The sequence below is a fragment of the Lycorma delicatula genome, chromosome 4 (assembly GCF_047948215.1).
Source record: "Lycorma delicatula isolate Av1 chromosome 4, ASM4794821v1, whole genome shotgun sequence".
NCBI lineage: Eukaryota > Metazoa > Arthropoda > Insecta > Hemiptera > Fulgoridae > Lycorma > Lycorma delicatula.
The window spans coordinates 80,652,538-80,671,755 of record NC_134458.1 but is presented as its reverse complement, the minus strand read 5'-3'; the positions used below and the strand labels follow the sequence as shown (position 1 = coordinate 80,671,755).

General features: G+C 29.1%; 1 protein-coding gene across 1 annotated transcript in view; it reads right to left on the bottom strand.

Moving 5' to 3' along the window:
• Window positions 1-4,622: 4,622 nt before the first annotated feature.
• Window positions 4,623-19,218, bottom strand: part of G6P (Glucose-6-Phosphatase) — a 55,361-nt gene continuing 40,765 nt past the window's right edge. The window contains exon 8 of the mRNA XM_075363413.1: window positions 4,623-4,813. Coding sequence (XP_075219528.1) covers window positions 4,757-4,813 — 57 coding nt within the window. The 3' untranslated portion in view covers window positions 4,623-4,756. The remainder of the gene's footprint in view (window positions 4,814-19,218) is intronic.

Genomic DNA, 19,218 nt, shown 5'->3' with positions numbered 1-19,218 from the left:
ACTTATTTATTTTAAGAGGTTTAATAAATGTTTTGTATTCAATTCTCCATACTGAATTACAAGGAAAAGTGGCAACAATGCCGCTATTTTATGTATTTAACTATTCTGTTTATTGCTGATTTTGATAATTTTTGGATATTGTGAAATAACATTATGATTGCTTTCCTTTTCCTACAGAATTCTTTCATTTTTTCACTAAATTGTTTATTTTCTATGAACAAGTGTTCTTGGTCTTTTTCTTTTCTACCTCCTGGAGACCTTTATATTTTTTATTCTTTCCACTAAAATTTTTCCTTCCATAATACAGAGTGATTCAAAGAAACGGGAAAATTTTGAAAGTTGTGTTGGTAGCCGTGGGCGATTGGTACCACTTGATAAGTGGCGCCAGTCTCTCTAATCTAACCTGCCATTTAGTTGTCATGGATCCTTGGAGTGGTGCGCAACGTGCATTTGCTGCTATCAAAGCGTTTTACAAAAACAATGACAGTGTGGAGGGAGCGCGTAGAGAATTTCGCCGTCATATTAATCTGGGACGGCACGACTGTGTTCCATCAGCACATGCAATTAAAACATGGATATCTAATTTTGAGGAAACCGGTTCGGCAATGAAAAAGAAACCTCCAGGCCATGAGCGAACCGTCCGTACACCACAGAATGTTCAAGCTTTACAAGATGCTGTTACACGAAGTCCACATCGGTCAATCCGTCGTCTCTCAGCATCTTTACAATTGCATAGTTCAAGTGTTCGAAGAATGTTGGTGAAGGACTTGCAATTCCATCCATACAAGTTGCAGATCGTCCAGGAACTGAAACCGAACGATGCAGTTGTGCGAGCACAATTCTGTAATGTAATGCTTCAGAAGATAAATGATAACGAAGAGTTTGTTCATGAACTGTGGATATCAGACGAAGCGCATTCCACCTCAGTGGATTTGTTAACAAGCAAAATTTCAGATACTGGGCACAAGAAAATCCTACGCGGCTACACCAGTGTCCGTTGCACATCCAGAAAGTGACCGTGTGGTGTGCTATGTCATCTTACGGTGCTATAGGGCCTTATTTTTTTGAGGATGACAACGGTCTTGCGATTACAGTGACGTCGGCTAGTTACGTAGCCGTGCTTGAAACCTTTGTTGTGGAACAACAAAAGAGATTTCCACCGATTCTTAACACAGCCTGGTTTCAACAAGACGGAGCAACGTCATACTGCACGAATATCGATGGCAGCTGTACGCCGATTGTTTGGACAACGTATCATTTTACGAAATGGTGACATTAGATGGCCTCCCAGATCGCCTGATCCCTCAGCTTGCGATTACTTTTTGTGGGGTCACCTTAAAAGCAAAGTGTTCCACAGTAGACCTGCTACAACGGAAGAACTGAAGGCAAAGATCCGAGAAGCAATTGCGGAAATTCCAGTAGAGATGATACGTCAAACCATGAACAATTTAACAAAGAGACTTCGTGAGTGTTTATGTAAAAGAGGATGTCATCTTTAAAAAATAAACTAAAATGGCAACATTTGTACAATTACATGAAATAAAATTCATTTTCTAAAAAAAGTTTTTCATTAACGTTATTTAATTTTTTTAATTTCCCGTTTCTTTGAATCACCTGTATATACCTTTCTTTTTTAATGTCTATTTTTTGTATATTGTTTTTAACTTCTTTTATCTATTTGTTGACTGTTTAGGGATTAAAATTGATATATTCAAATATTTTCTCAGTTAATCTGTCACTCGTGCATCCGGATTAAATATAATTCAACACTGTTCTTCTTTTTCTAGTTGTTTCTGGTAGCTTCTCATTTTCCAAATAAATTTCTTTGTTACTTCTTTTTATCAGTACCCCTTTTTTTTAAGTTCTAAGATCTTTCTCATAATTTTCCTTTATTTCTTTTCCAGTTCCTCTATTCTCCTTTCCTCATTACGGATAAACATACTGCTGCATATTAATAGGCATTATGTTTTAATAACTGTATTATAAGATCTAATTTTTGTTTTTAGACATTGTTTTTCTATTGTACATACCCTTTGTCAATTGAAAAACTGGTTTTTATAATAAAATTTGTTTAAAAGTTAAATAAAATAATCTTATTAATTTATTCAATGTGTAAATTAACTTTTATTTATATAACATATGTTTTTATGTTCAGTATTTTAGAAGAAAGGAACTGATGATGGAAATGTCTGTAACATTCTTTTTAAAAAATACAGAATGAATTAAATATATATTGTATTATAATATACTATTGAATTTATTACATTTAAAATGTATATTAGTTTATTTTTTTTAATAATTTTATAGTTCATGCAGTCATTTGATCTTCACTGTTAAAATATGTAAATGCAAAAATAATGTTTATTTTCTTAATGTAAAGTAAGAAATAAATGAAACACATATAATCTCTTCCTACATCAGTGCTAATGGTTAATTAATTACATAAATAGTTACGTTACCATATCAAAGGTGATGTTTAGTTATTTCCAAATCATATCTACATTTCTAATAAAAACAGTACTTTTATGCAAGTTTTGCTGATGGCTCTCACTGAAAATACAGTGTGACAACTACAACTACTAATCATGAATTTAGTGAATTGGAGTTAGAACGTAGATAATTAATTGTAAACCTAAGTTGTGTCTAGGTTTACAAACAGTTCCAAGTTTTTATAAACATTTCTATCTATTTAAAAACCTTAATAAAAAATTATGCTGACCATGATTATAATATAAGGAACAGGCACACACAATATTATGATAAAATAATAAAATTTGAATTTATTTTAAAAGATTTCATCAAATACTAAACTAACATTAACTTTTAAGTGCAGTTAAAGGTAATAAAAATGGAAGATTATTTAAAAGATCATTAAATCCATAATGTTAATAACATTCATATTGTTAAGTCTCATAATGTTAATAACTCGCGTGATAAAATCATTTCCTCTTATAGCTAGAATGTATATTACATTAATATATTTGGTGGTGGTAATAATAGCAAACATTGTATATATCTGTGATGTTTCAAATCATTTTAAGTTTTTATGCTTAAGTCCCAAGGATCAGACATATGAGGTTGGATAAAAAATCGTGGACTTTTAGTTTTTCTCAAAAAGTTTTATTTATTCACAATATTGAGTTTGTCACCTTAAAGAACTCCTTTTCAGATGTAAACAATTTGTGCCAGCCTTTTTTCCAATTTTTGAAACACCTCTGCAACACAATTTCTGGTATGGCGTTTAGCTCCTTCAGCGATTCTGTCTTTATCTCTTCAATGTTGGAAAAACGTTGTCTTTCATTATTCTTTTCAGCTTGAGTAATACGAAGAAGTCACAGGAGCCATGTTCGGTGAATACAGAGGCTGAGGCATCATAATGGTGTTGTTTTTGGCCAAACATTCATAAACAAGTAATGAAGTGTGAACAGGTGCATTATCGTGGTACAGTTGCCAAGAATTATTTTACCACAAATTCAGGCATTTTCTTCGGATTGCTTCACACAAACGGCATAGAATTTCCAGGTAGTAATCTTTACTGACTGTCTGATAGTGATTCGGTGATTGTCCATAATCATTTTCTTTACTTTTTCGACTTTGTTATTGGTTGCTGATCTGCTGGGACATCCAGGGCACTCATCGTCTTCACCTCTTCATGGCCCTCTTGGAAATGTTTGTACCATTTGTAAATGCTTATTTTATTCATAGAAAAAATGCCACAAACATTTCCAATGCATTGCTGTACCTTATTCCATTCTTAAAGCAAAATTTAATGCAAATTCTTTGTTCCATTTTTCCACAAGTTAAAAATTGCCGACCATACCAAAACACGTGTGACTACTTTGAAAGTCAACAGTAAACTAAGCATCCAATATGGCTATCAATGTAAACATACATTAGGGACAAGTATACCAACCCCCACCAAAAAAATAAAAGATTGTGACAATTAACTTGACTTATACAGCCTGGGAAATTTAAAAATTCCATGTAGTTTTTGACCAAACCTCATATATATCCTACATTCTTTGAATGTGTATTACAAACTCTTATGACTGATGTTCCAGTAAGTATGACAAGTATATATATATATATATATATATTCATATCGGGTGGTTTGCCATAATAAAATAAAATGTAATTAATCCTTTCCTAACGTAGTAAATTTAATTACCATAATATTTAAATACCACTTTATTGTTTTAATTCTAATACTGTATGCGAGGGAAAAATCTCAGATAGTTGGCTGTTCAAAAAATAAATTACGTAACTAAAAATATAAAATGCCAAAGGCTCAAGTTTCAAATATGGTTTTCAAGTATAAGATGACGTTAAAAAATCAGATTTTCTTCAGACGAATATCAGATCACATACTGTTGGTGTTCATTGATTAATAACTGTAGTCACTTGAAATTAGTGAGAATAGAAACTACAACTCATCATATATTAGAGATTGAACAATAATCAAATACAAATAATTCAGCCAGCCTTCTATTAGCTTATTGAGTGTAAAAAATTCACCATCCTTTTGATAAATAAATTAATTTCAAATGTCAATGAACACACAAAATTTCAGAATTAAACGATGAAAAATTTAAGTTAAGGTCAAAAATGAAAAATTCATAGACTACAAAGTAATTATATTTTAATTATATAAAAATATATAGTTGAGTAACATTAAAAATATCTTATATATATAACATAAGTAAGACAAAGCAAATACCATAACTTGAAACAGGTATGTGAACTTATATGGCTCATATCAAGGGCCACCCTCACAACTACTTAATGTTTCCACTTTTTCTTTTGTCGATTTAACCTAAAAAAAATATTAGAAGAAATTCAGTTTAAAACACTTTCATTATAAACATAATATTATAAACAAGGTAAAACTGGACAGCTGTGCTTCATTCTATGAAAACACATAATAAAATCATTAAAAAAATAGTATTCTTCTCTTAAGAGGGTGGAAGCTACGCAGTTTGGTTACAAGATGTGACATCGGGAAATGACAAGTGATAGATAAATGGCAATGTAACATTTTTCCCGACTGAGTGGTGATTTGTATAATGTACCTTACTTTCCTTAGTAAGCCTGGCATAGGAAGAATGTTATTCCCACGGGTATACCATTATTGAGTGATTAGTATCTTATGTAACCATTACGGTTATGGCAACAGATACAAAACATTTAATAATAGTAAAATAAACAAGTTTATAACTTTTTTACTTTCTTTTCTTTAGCTCACAATGTGTTTTTTTTTCATATTTGTCCTCAAATCTTGCATCCCTTATTTAACATACTTCCTGACATTGCTGATTGATGAAACTAAGGTGGGGTGCAATACAATATTCCACCACTACTTTTGCAAACATCCCCCATATGGGAGTAAAGGGTGTGGGCATAACAAATTGCAAAATCTGCAAAACGGCTATGCGAAGTTTCAGTATATGATGTTACTTTTGAAATCAAAATTAACCTACTAATTAAACTCATGCAATGTATGATAATAATTTGATCAAAGTATGACTAAAAAGTATAAAGCAAGTTTTTAAAATTTTTTTATTATTGTATTTCCAAACATCTATTAAGACAACACAATCTAGACCTTCTAATAGTGTAAGTCATACAAAGAAAATCAACCGCTCTATTTTAGTACATAAATGTAGTTTGCCATATTTATAATGTGTTAAATAGTTAATCAGTACAAAATTAGAGGGTTCAGCTTTACATAATAATTGCCTCAGTCCAAAGTTTGGCTTGCTGTACAACCCCGTGGATAGGAAACACTCCCCATGCAGTTCCACAGGCAGAGCCACTCCTCCCCCACCAAACCAAGAACAGAACAATGCTACAAGTGCCTAAATAATCAGGATGGAAACAGTGAAGATCTGGTAAGAGCCCAAGAATACCCCAGGGAAGAAAGGGTCAAGCATGATGATAATCTACCCAAAGAAGAATCATGAAACAAGTTAAACAACTCCACCCAAAATTCTTTACAACTTCCTTCATAAATCGTGCAAATAATTTTTTAGGAGCAGTATATTTCTGGTCAACAATTTTGCACAGACCAGCTCAAATTAGGCTGCCACAAACAGCTTTTCCTCAAGATACTTATGACCGACCTAACATCGGGTTCAGGATTCCTTAAGGAAAACCTTCTCAACTCCAGAATTATTTGATACATGGGAGTATTTAACTGAACCAACAAATCCCACTGCAGGGTACAATTCAATAAATCAACATATACATATTTTAAATAATAGAAACAGAGCTCTCCAGGTACATAAATGTTACAACCTACATTACTGATACAATAAAATTATTGGAAATGGAGTGTTCAACAAACAATATTTTTTAATCTATTTCTGCCCAAAATAAATAAATACATGACCTGTGTGGGTTGTCTTTTGCCAACTGTAAGTGGAGATTAATCTTCACCATCTTAATGTACAATTAGTATAAATTCACAGAACATCAGCTGATTATTACTGACGATATTAGTAAATCATCCATTTCTGACATTAGCAACAGTTAGTATAGCAATTAACAAGTCATTGATGGGTTGTTAATCCCAATTTATATCAGTGACAAGTCATCTATTTATGAAGTCTATTGTGTAACAGACATTTAGGACAAGAAAGGTTCATTGTGATTTTTGCTTTATTACTAATATGATAAATATAGTTTTTGGAAAGGTTAGGTTAATAGCAACTTAGCGTTAAATTAGAATACTTATTACATAAAGTAAGTGTTTTGTACTCTATATGTATATGAGGAACAGTACACAACAATAAATGTAACTATTTAAGTTACTGTGAATACAAATGTTTGGTCACAAAAGATATTATGAATTCAAGTTATTTTAATTGAGATTCCAAGTCAACATTCCTTGCATTAGAAATCATATTTTTATGGACAGCAAGAAATAATCATACTCAACCACTAGGCTGGGATGACTGATTGAAGAAAATATTTTTAATTAATACAGTTGTTTCAAATTTATTTTAATGTGTGTGCAGATGTGTTTGGTTTTATTTGTATACAAAATCAAAATGAATGTAGAGATGTATCAATTCTTTATTTATTGTGGCTTCTAGAAAAGTTTGCTAAACCTACTTTATATGATGAGAATAAATATAATGCATACCTAAGTAGAATTAATTAATTAGATTATGTAGATATATTACGATGTCTATATATATGTAAATCACTTAAGAAAACTACTCAGAACTATTGAATTTGCTGTCTGTTGATTAAATCCTTCACCACACTGAATTTTATTTCCAAAGTTTACAAGCATGCAAGAATTTCATTATCTGTGTTTATTACCAAATGTTTTAAATACAACATCACTAAATTAGATTATATAATTATTTATTTAGAAACAATATATTTTTTTGTAAGCTCATATAACTTATTAATTTTTAACAAGTAAATTATTATATTCAATCTTACCATAAAATTACTGGTTTATAAGTGGATTTACTCCTGAAGAAGAAAAATGGCAGTTATCAACATTATAATTTTACTTTTCAGTTAGTCAAATTCAGAGAACAGACAAAACTACATTAACAAAAGTTTTAATACAAATTCTATCTGCATTATATTCATTGATTAATATGTCTATGTGTGGTTAAAACAAAATAATTCGCTACCTAAATGTGCTGTATAAAAAACTGTCTTGTAACTATTAAGTTCTTTTGAAAGCACTTTTCTTTATACAATTGTTTTATGAAAAATACTTCTTAAATCAGTCAATGGTTGAGTGTGATTATTCATATCTCCAGAATCTGTGGCATCACATGCTTACATTTTTTTTTGTATACAATCACATCTGCTTGAATTTTGTGCGTGGGAACATGAATAGGATTTTTGTAGCATTCTCTTTGAAGAATACTCAGTGGAATTTGAATCTGGGACTGATATTTTTTCCAAAAATTTTAAAATACAGGAAAATACATTACCAAAAGATTATTTGAAAATTGTACCACACAAGCAAAATGTGCAATTATACATACTTACATGCAATGTAACTACTGTCATGCAATGACTGAAATTGTAACCCACTTTGAAACTTTTGTAAAAATACTGTAAATGGATAACCACAAATTAATAAATTAAATGATTATACTTAATGAAAAAAAAACAAAAACAAACGTATGTACATAAGGACTGCAGATGCACTCACACGCTCATGAAAGCAATTCATCATACAAGAATTTTAAGTGAAATGACAGCATTATAAAAGGAAATCATTTAAGCAAATATAAAACACAAGTGAAATTTATATTATACAATTAAAAAATTAACAGAGATGTTACAATGTCAATGAAACTTAAATTTTAAATTAACTATGATACTTGAACTCAGAATTTACATGTATTAGTTCTCTCCAATAGCAGAATGATTATTATAATGCATCGCATATCATCAACCTATATCACAATTAATTATGACTAGGAAAAAAATCTATTACATTATTCTATATTATATATAATCCTAAACGTTTAAATTAAATTTAAAAAGCTGAAATAGAAATATCATTTTTCCAATATTAAAGTTAAGACTAAATTTTTTTTGTCCAACTGACTACATCAAAATACTTTTCTCTTTTCAATCAATGCAAACATTTCATTCAGTTTTCAAATGAAATTCAAATTCAACACTTGAAGTACTAATTTGAACTTAACCTTGTTGCTTTTGTTTAATGTAAGTACCTGAATTTCTTTATTATGTCAATATAATGAATAAATGTATATTTATTTCTTTAGTTTGAATGCAAACATAAGGAAACCATTATGAACAAATTGTTTTCATGACTTTCAATCCTAGAACAAATTTGATGAGTTTTCTAAATTTTAAAACTCTGTAGAATATTATGTGAGAAAATATCCCCATATTTATACATTTCTTACACTGAACATATAATAATAACATAACTGACTTTAACATGTTACTTATCATTTGTAGTCGATCTAGTAAGTTTCCGTAATGAAAATACGTTAGCTGCAACCTTCCACTTAGGTCAGTGATATAAGTACCTTGCAACAAATATTATCCACAGATACTCTTAGAAATTTACAATTTAATCTAGTCGGCTGTATTATCATTCCTACTTATCCATAAAATTTAGAGTTAATAATAAAGTAAAACTTGTTTTTTTTTTAACATAAAAGTGAATCCATTTCTATTTTAACCTCCTTCAGTTGAGTGTAACCCTGAAGTGTAATAACAATACAGACTTTAACATGTTACTTATCATTTGTAGTCGATCTAGTAAGTTTCCGTAATGAAAATACGTTAGCTGTAACCTTCCACTTAGGTCAGTGATATAAGTACCTTGCAACAAATATTATCCACAGATACTCTTAGAAATTTACAATTTAATCTAGTCGGCTGTATTATCATTCCTACTTATCCATAAAATTTAGAGTTAATAATAAAGTAAAACTTGTTTTTTTTTAACATAAAAGTGAATCCATTTCTATTTTAACCTCCTTAAGTTGAGTGTAACCCTGAAGTGTAATAACAATACAGCTCATTTTTGCAATTGAGGACTAAAAACATCATACTACAAAAAGTAACATAATTAATTTTAAAATAAAACCTTCCATCTGTAGTTTTTTAAAAATAATTTCACATATTTATGTTTTCTCCTACGATAGAGTAAATTTCTCACTAACACAAATCAAGTGGTAACATTTTACTACAGCATATAAGCCTCATAGATAAATACTAAGAAAACTATAGGGTATTTTGCTCATAGAGTTTATATGCCCATTACTTTTCTAATAACACTAAAAAAGAAGAAAGTATAGGATTGAAACATATATCAGTGACCAAAATTACTTGGCAGTCGATCAGTTAAAAAACTTTTTATAAGTATTCTATCTTGATTAAAATCCTTGTAACATCTTTGTCTCTATTTACATGTTTTTGTGACAAGTTTTCACCATCAGGCATAATTATATTATTCTATTATTGGACCATCAACGCTATCTATAACAATGAATTAATATAGAGAACAACTAATAAGAGAAACTTTGTTACTTAATCTTATTAGAGATAAAGTTGCAAGATAAATTTAAATAAAAATATTTATAAAAATGTTTAAATCTATTTAAAAACCTTGGAAACAATGGAAAAAAGGCAAACAGTTTCCCTTTGGTGTATATTACACGTTTCTTTTTCCATTTTTGATTTAATTTTCTAATCAAGATTGTGCTTCAGTTACTAAGAATTTTTTTTATTGAACAAAAATGTTTAATAAATTAGAATCATGAACAACTCTATCAATAATTTTTTAATCCCTGTAAGTTTTTCTAAACTTCTTCGCCTAATTCCACGATTGAGGATTCTATTTATTTTGTGTAAATCCATCATATTGTTTATAATCAGTCTTCACCAGACTGTTAGAAGAGTAGTGAACACAAGAATAGAGTAAGAAATGTTGATGTGCAACAGCAGATGGTAGAGCAAAGATATAATTGATGAAATGCAAAAGAAACAGTTGGTATGGTTTGCGTACAAAAGCAGGATGGTGATAATCGACTAAAGTACTTGGATTGTATCCTGTTGGAAGATGTCTGTAATGTGGCAGGAATGAGAATATTTGTAAAGCATTGTGAGCAAAAGATCTTGGAAGATTCTTATGATAGGAAAAGATGGAAACCGCAAATGAAGTAGTAGCAGCAGTCTTGTAATTCTGCTAAAAGTAGAATATTAAAAAACAAAATTTAATGACTAATGTAAGAATATTATTATTCAAGATGATGACTAGCCAGTGTAGATTAACTGAAAGGTCAAAATTAATTTCTTAAAAACTTACACTTACAGATATCTTGAAAAGACAGAAAATAATTTTGACCTCCTGAGACAGTCCTGCTCTCTCCCTTCCTTTTCTCATTTATCTATACTTTGCTGGATGGACACAATCTTAACTGTAGTAGTGCAACACTGAACCACCTGCAGTTTCAACTGGTAGCTGCTTCCTTCGTCAGGCAGCACAAAAGCCCAACTGGCGAGTCAGGTGAGGTGATCACTGGGTAAATGCTTGACTTCTATTCCTCCTAAAAATTTACATTTAACCACGGTCCTCAAGGGAGAAGAAAAAAAGTAACTTTGGTAGCATAAATAATGATGTTTTATTTTTAAGTAAGAATTAAAATTACCCACAGAATTTTTATTTTTTTTTTTAATGTAACTTAAAAATGCTTATTTTGACAAATCCTTTATTTCGACTGAATAATTGAAAATTTATGTTTTTTTTTTCTTAACATAAAACAGTTATGACATTACTTCTAAAATTTCTTTTAATTTTATGAATCCATGGAACAAAGTGTCTTTCAAATTCAAAGAAAAACAGTCACTAGCAAGAAACAGAGGACCAAGTTTAAATATAATCTTGGTTTCTAGTAGAAGTAAAAAGTAGTCACAAATAAAAAAATGTTTTCCTCCTCTAATAATTTTTGGTTTTACATAGAACACTGATATAAATAGTCAATTCTAAAGGTTGCATCAAAAAAGCTGAATTAAAGTATCTATCTTACACATGGATAGATTTGTATTAATCTGTTTCTCAAATGGCAACAGTATACTCAAGGTTAGTTGCACTAACAGTTTAAATTACCTTATCATTCACTCTGCAATATAGATTCATTTATGTTGTATCACCTATGCCTTCTGCTAAGGATAGGTCTAAAATAATGACTTATTTCACTTATATATATATATATATATTTTTTTTTTTTTTTTCTTCAAATACAAGAAAGACAAGTTACAGTTGAAATTTACCCTATCTGCAATTTTCTTTAAGTCTACAATATTCAGCTTGATATATAAATTTTATGAGCCTTGGAATGTTCAAATCAAAAGGGCTCAGGCTGACTATCGATGATAACTATGGAAGTTATTGAGAGTGGGAAAGAGTATTTAATTTAACTCACCCATCCAAAAAATTTCTTGTTGCTATTCTCATAAACTGGATTGCTTTCAGGGCTACAAAGAAATATTAAATTGCATATATTATGCATTCTTATTTTTCATGAACTTTTAAAGAACCAGACATGAAAAAAAATTAAAATGTTTGTTCCCATTTTTTGTTGATATGATAATGGGATTAATGTGCTGGATCATGCAAGCAAAACATTTGTCTCATCTGGACAGTTATGCAGTCACAACTATAATATAAAGTAGTAAAAATCCTCACTCTTTTCACAAACAATCATTACATATATGAAATGTGTTTGATGTACAATCTCCTGCTATAATATAAAGTTTCTGCATTTTTCGACTAAACTAAATGGCAAAATTCATTATGTCTTAATCACATAATTTCCTTTACAGATGATGAAAACAAGGGACTACATTGGTTTCTTCAAGATGGCAACTTGATGACAGCCATATTATTGCAAAAATATCTTAGTCATCACTTGATGACTAAGATATTTTTGGTGTCTACAAGTTATTGTAGACACCAAATTTTCAAAATATCAACATTTTACATCAACTAATTTTTTTCTTTTGGCACATACATGTCATGATGCAGGTTATGACCTATACCCAGGTTAGATGATGTAACTTTAACATTTACAATAGATTTAAAGGGACATGTTATTTGAATATTTGTCAGTTTGAAAAAAAATTCAAATATACATCAAAATTAGGGTTGTATAATTTTTGAAACGATGTTATTTCAAAGAACCAAAAACTTTCTGGCTGAAATTTCAAGAAAAATGCTTTTTTAAGTTTACCTGATTAAACAAACTGATCCTGTAGTATCTATACTTTTCACATCCCAACAGCAAACAATAAAAAAGAAAAAAAAAAATGAGAAAAAAAAATTGAAAATTTTATCAGTTTCTTTAAAAAAATTATCTAATGATATAGTAGTATTAATATTATTAGATAATATTAAGAATGTAAGTGCTACATATAATAATAGATATTACTTTATTTTTCATACACCTTTTAAAATTAATTCTGGTAGCCAAAGCAAAACTGATACATGTAAAAGTAATGAGATAAAATTAAAAGGGGGTTTTTATAACAATTTTTATATCAAATTCATAAAGTAAAATAACAAACTTAAAACTTTTGTACTTAAGATACAATCTCAAAGAGACCAATATAAACTTGCTTTTACATAGCTTCCAGTAGTGTCCATAAAAAAATACATAATTTCTTTAACACACACACCCTCTGTCTGGTAGAAAAGTTTACAGTTCAGTTGAACTGAGGATGAAATTCTAAGGATGAATGAGGGTATTCCTTTATCTTCCCTTATTAAAAATAGCTTAATCTCTAAAAAGAAAATAAAATATCAAGCCAAACTAAGTTTGCAGTTACTATACAACAGCTTGATGACTGTCTTATTAGTAAATGGAAAGCCCTTAAGTAAGAACCTGCATATACTTCATCCAAGACTGAAAAATTCTAACAATAATTGGCATAATATGGAGTGAGTTTTCTGGTATAAATTATTTTCATTAAATATGATACTAAACAGTGACCTATATATTACACCAAGAATCTTAAAAATTACAGGAAGAAGGTCCAATCAAGAATAAGTACACAAATGTACCCAACCTATGTAAAAAAATGACTAGCTTTATTTATTCAACAATATAAAAATAAAAATACAATAAATAAACTCTATTGCAAAATGAAAGCATTTTAATTCATAAAAGTACTGTGAAAATAGTCTATTTTGCACTCTTATTTAAAATATTAAGGAATACTTATTAAAATATTAATAAATTGACAAACAGATACATAATAAAATATAAATAAACTTATAACAATGGCAAATAAAATATGTTATATTCTTAGCATTAAATTGTACCACCATATATTTATTGTGACTGGACCAATAGGAACTAAACGTAAACATTTTACACTGGCTAATTAACACTGCACTTTAACCAAATGGTGTAAAAAATATAAAATATACATATCTTGCCATCGACTCTTTAATAATTGTGTGAACACTCATAGGTTTCATCAAATCGCATTTTGATTACCATCAAGCAAAACTAATACATAATAAAAATGCATGATGCTCTTATAAATAATCTTTATCAATATATCACATAGTACAGCAGTACTTAGCATTAAACAAAATAATTTGGATTAGCCTTCTTTCACTACAGATAGAATTTCTCATAACCAAAAATTTATAAATATATGTAAGCAAGAATTTATAAGATGTATAAAAGTAGCAAAATGTTTACGTGATTTACTTAAAAAATAATGTTGAAGTAAATCACTTCATTCCATTTATTATGAAAAAGCAGTCCACATTAATATTAACAGCAACATGTTCAACAAAACTGGAGACCATCCACTTTACACATAACAGCTCTACAATACCTGAAGTATCTAATAAATTAGCATCTTGAAAATATTGTCGCAAGGAAGAGAGAATAAATGCCTACAGTGAAGTCAAAACCAAATTAAATTAAACCGGTTCTTATAGATAATGAAGTTGAATAACAATGAGTGCAACTTACAATTGGCTAAGTAACTGTATACCGTTGTATTTCTTGATAATACCTTATCAGCCCTTATGTCCTTAAATAAAATCTAACCTGTCAGTTATGTTCAATCAGCTATTAATAAATGCAGTTTATATTTTTATCATAATATTTTGTAATGTAAAAAATAAGCCTTCACAGTCAAGTGGTAATTTCTCAAATTACCACTACAAATTTCATCTACAAAATTCTAGGTTTCGCATGGTATATAACTTCCATACCATATTCCCATCTAAGAGCTTTGAGGTTATGTAATAAATCCATTATCGAAAAAGAAAAATGGATTTTAACTCGGGTTCTCTGTAAACTATGATGTGGTAACTCATATTCTGCTGTATTATAAAATTTTACTTTAAAAAATAAATAAAAAACTAAACAATATACAACAGATGAAACCTATATTAACAAAATTACGCCATTTGCAAGAGTGCAGAATTATTAAATTCACAAATTAGTAATCAAGCAAATTGATTTTTTCTAGTGTTTCACATTGTGTGAGGAACAATCCGACCTGTGCTTGTACTTAGATAATTTGTACTCGAGTCTGAAATACAATTTTTTTATTGCTTATACTTATGCCAACAGACAACTGGTTAAATAATTTGGCATTTGAATTATAAATCACAATAATTAAATAAAGCTACACAAATTATTTTAACCCTTCTGCTGTTAGACAAATATTATTAGTCAAAATGAAATCTAAGATTTCTATACCTTGCATGATCATTACAACCAAAATGGATGCTCTAAACGAGAGAAAAACAAGGGCAAAAAAATAAATTAATTTAAAAAAATGAATAAGCTTGTCCAAAACATTATCGATATAATTAAAAATTATTCATCCTAAACTAATATATCAAGTCATTATTTTAAGTTGAATGAAAAAAGAAAATCTTTACCAATCACTCAATAAAATAAAAATTATATTAAATTAAATAATTAACCAAAATATCATCTGAAACATTGAAATGAAATAATGTAGTATCATAGGAGTATGTTAACATAATTCTATATTCAATATTGAAAGTATTGACAAATATCAAAATTAACATATATGGATCCAATACACACACCCACAACCACACACAAAACACTAAAAAATACTTTGTTAAAATAAAATGACAATCGGCTTTACCATACTTATAAAATATATCTAAGTAAATTAAAAAAGGATTAATGAATATTTCATAAGGGAATGCATTTATGAAATGGAGTGGGATATTTCAGGAACATTTTAAAAATCAGTTGATACATGTATATATCAAACAACTGACTAATATATCACGGCAGATTACTTCTGCTGTGATATATTAGTCATGTATTAAAACATGTAATTATTATTATTGTTTTTTTTTGTACTGATGTTACAGATAATAATTACAATAATCTGATAATTGATGACATGTAAAATTAACTACATGATCATAGCATATAAATCTCATCAAAAGAATGTAACAGTCATATTACAAAACAATTATTCTCACTTTCTTTATAAAGTTTAATTTAACAATACAGAGTTATTCAACTTATTTTTAGAATTCTAAATTCTAACTAAGCTATTATAAAACTATTTTTATTACATTAATAAATTGCTTACATCTTATAATAAATGCTGTATATATATATATATATATATATATATATATATATATATATATATATATATATATATATATATATATATATATATATATATATATATATATATATATAATATATATATATAAAATATATATATATATATATATATATATAATATATATATATAAAAGCGAAAACATTTATAGTAAACATGGGATAATAAGATGAATCTAGCAAGAGATTTTTAAGATTGGGTTAATATTTATTTTACATTATTAATTATATAAAATGTGCTTGCATATGTACTTTCATGAGGGTAATGAAATCGACCATCAGACCACTATTAAAAAATACAAAATCAGTTTATAAGCAACATCAGTTAACAGAATGCTAGATCTGACTTAGTGGATACAAATGAAAAACACTGCGTTTCTGTTCTTCCAAGACATCTTTTAAAAAGTATATAATTTTTTTCTGATCTCTAGAAACTAACAATGTTTTATTCACTATCATATTCTTTAGATCAAAAGAAAGTGGTACATCCATTTGTTACACAATGGATTATAATCAAATTCCTGAAAAAGGAAGTAGTCTAGAGTGGAAATTTTCTGGAAGTTATACAACCAATTCAGGGAATCCACTACATCACAGTACTGTGATTTTCACATAAAACTTTTTCTGAAGTACAAGAGGGTTGATAACATGAACCATGACTGCTAATCCTGGGAGAGTCAGATGAATGAGAACATTCATGCAATTTATGACCTTTACGAGACTGACCTTCACCTCAAGATCGATGAAATTGGTACTCAACTTAAAATCAGCTACGGCAGTATCAAGAAAAATTATTCATAACAAGCTTGTGTACAGCACAGTGTCAGCCAGAGCATTGGGTCATGTACCTTCTCTTGGAGGACCAAAGAAATGCTTGTCTTGATATCTGTAAATGGTTTCTGGATTTTTACAAGACTGAGGGGGACTTTTTTTGGACTGCATTCACCTGAGATTGGATTTGAGTTCATCACTATAGCCTGGAAGGTAAGCAGCCAAGCATGAAATGACGGAAAAAGAGAGGTTGCACCAGTTAAAGCAGACTCACTCAATTGTTTCCTGGGAAAATCTTGGCTGCTGTGTTCTGGGACTTGAAGGCATTTATCTTCTGAATTTTCTTCATGGATAATTAATAAATGAAAAAAATTGTATACCATAATTAACAGTACTACATTACAAACACCTTGAACAAGTTAAAGCTGTTTACCGTACCAAAAGATGACCATGACAGTACCAGGCCTGATAGAAAAACAAATGCATTAAAAACTGAAGAAATATCCTGGGTTGCTCTGGAATGCCTGCATTACAACTCAGACCTATTGCCTTCCATGATTTCACTTGTTTGGACCACTGAAAGAGGCAATGGGAGGGCACCATTTCATGGATCAAGCAAGGTGCCTTTGTGAGCAACTGGCTTGTGACAGACTACTTTTATTTTTATAGCAAAGGCATAAAAAAAACTCTTATCAAATGAGAAAGATGTGTTTCTAAAGAAGGTGATTATCTTTAAGAATGATAAGATTTTTTTTTTATAGTTTTACTTTGTATTGATAAAATTTTAAACATAAATTCTTGTATATACTTGATCCACCCTTGTATGACCAAAATGCTTATAATTTTTACCATTTTGATTACAGTAACAACAATTAATAAACAGAGCTACATATCATGAGAATGAGATCTTAGCATACTTCAGATATGAGATGACCACTGATATCACAACAACAAAGAAAAGAGAGCGACTATGATGATGAATAATCATCAAATTTATAGCAAATATACTTTGATTATTATGAATGCCTGAATAATGTAGCATAAATTAATCATACTTTACTTCTCCTCTATACTTGTTTCCTAGCTGTCATCCTGTTATTGATTCTAATTAACAACACAACCTGAAATGGTGATTTAGGAATGTTATAAGCTACATGAACACTTGTTACTTGAATAAGGGATGAAGTTGCCTGAAAGCCAAATTCACAAAGCTATACAACACATCTGGTAAAACTTACATATGTAATGAAACCTAATCACTGTTTATCTTTGGTGTAATCACTGAAAATTGGCTCTGGGAAGTAGAATGATTATACTTAATTCTTGTAGATTATAGTGGTGGATGGGTTATGTGTACATAAATTTTTTTTTATAAAAAAATTTCACATTAATTATTTATATCTATGAATGTGGAGAGAGCATATAGTGTTAGCAATTGTTTTCTTGCGCAGGAGGTTGATAGTTTAAGACTGTGGTAATATTTATATGCTGATGCTAATGGCTCCTTTATACAGTCTTCCAGCCAATACTCTAATTAGTGCCACATCACCACATCCTAGACTGGTGATCCAAGATTATAATATGCTATAAGTAACTAACTATAAAAACAAGTGATGCAGCTGCCTAAGAGCCCAGATACAACAAAATATTCACTAGATAAAACATGGCTTCTGTAATATCATAAAAAATTATTACTTATTATTTTTTTATCATTATGTTTTTTCTTCAATAATACCTATTAAGATATTATTACAACTGAAGAAATTATGAAAATTGTTTTTAAGTTTAACAGAACTATATAAAAGGAATGATTTTGTTAATCACATATATCTAACAATAAATGTGAATTCAACTGTTTTATTATGTCATAATATTCAGTTCACTGAATTTGCTTAGGCAGTAAAACACAAGATATTTTTAAATGTTTTTTGGAGGAATCAACCACCATCACTTCCTTTCTTAAATAGCACTAAATTTTAAAAAATTACATGGGTGAAGAATAAAAAAAGCAAACTGATATCTAAAAAAAATGTTTACTTTATCAAATTTTTCTGTTAACAATTAAATCTTCAATTTTTTAAATTCAGTACTATTTAAGATATGAACTGATAAAAATTATATTATTCATCAAAAACAGAATGAATTAAGAATATGTTCCTTATGTTTTACTTCTTAGGTATTGGATGGACTCACTGATCTGAATATTATAGTAAATGTAAAAAAAAAATCTTACTCTTTTCCACTTTTTTACTTTGCAAGTATCATATTATTATTTATTTTA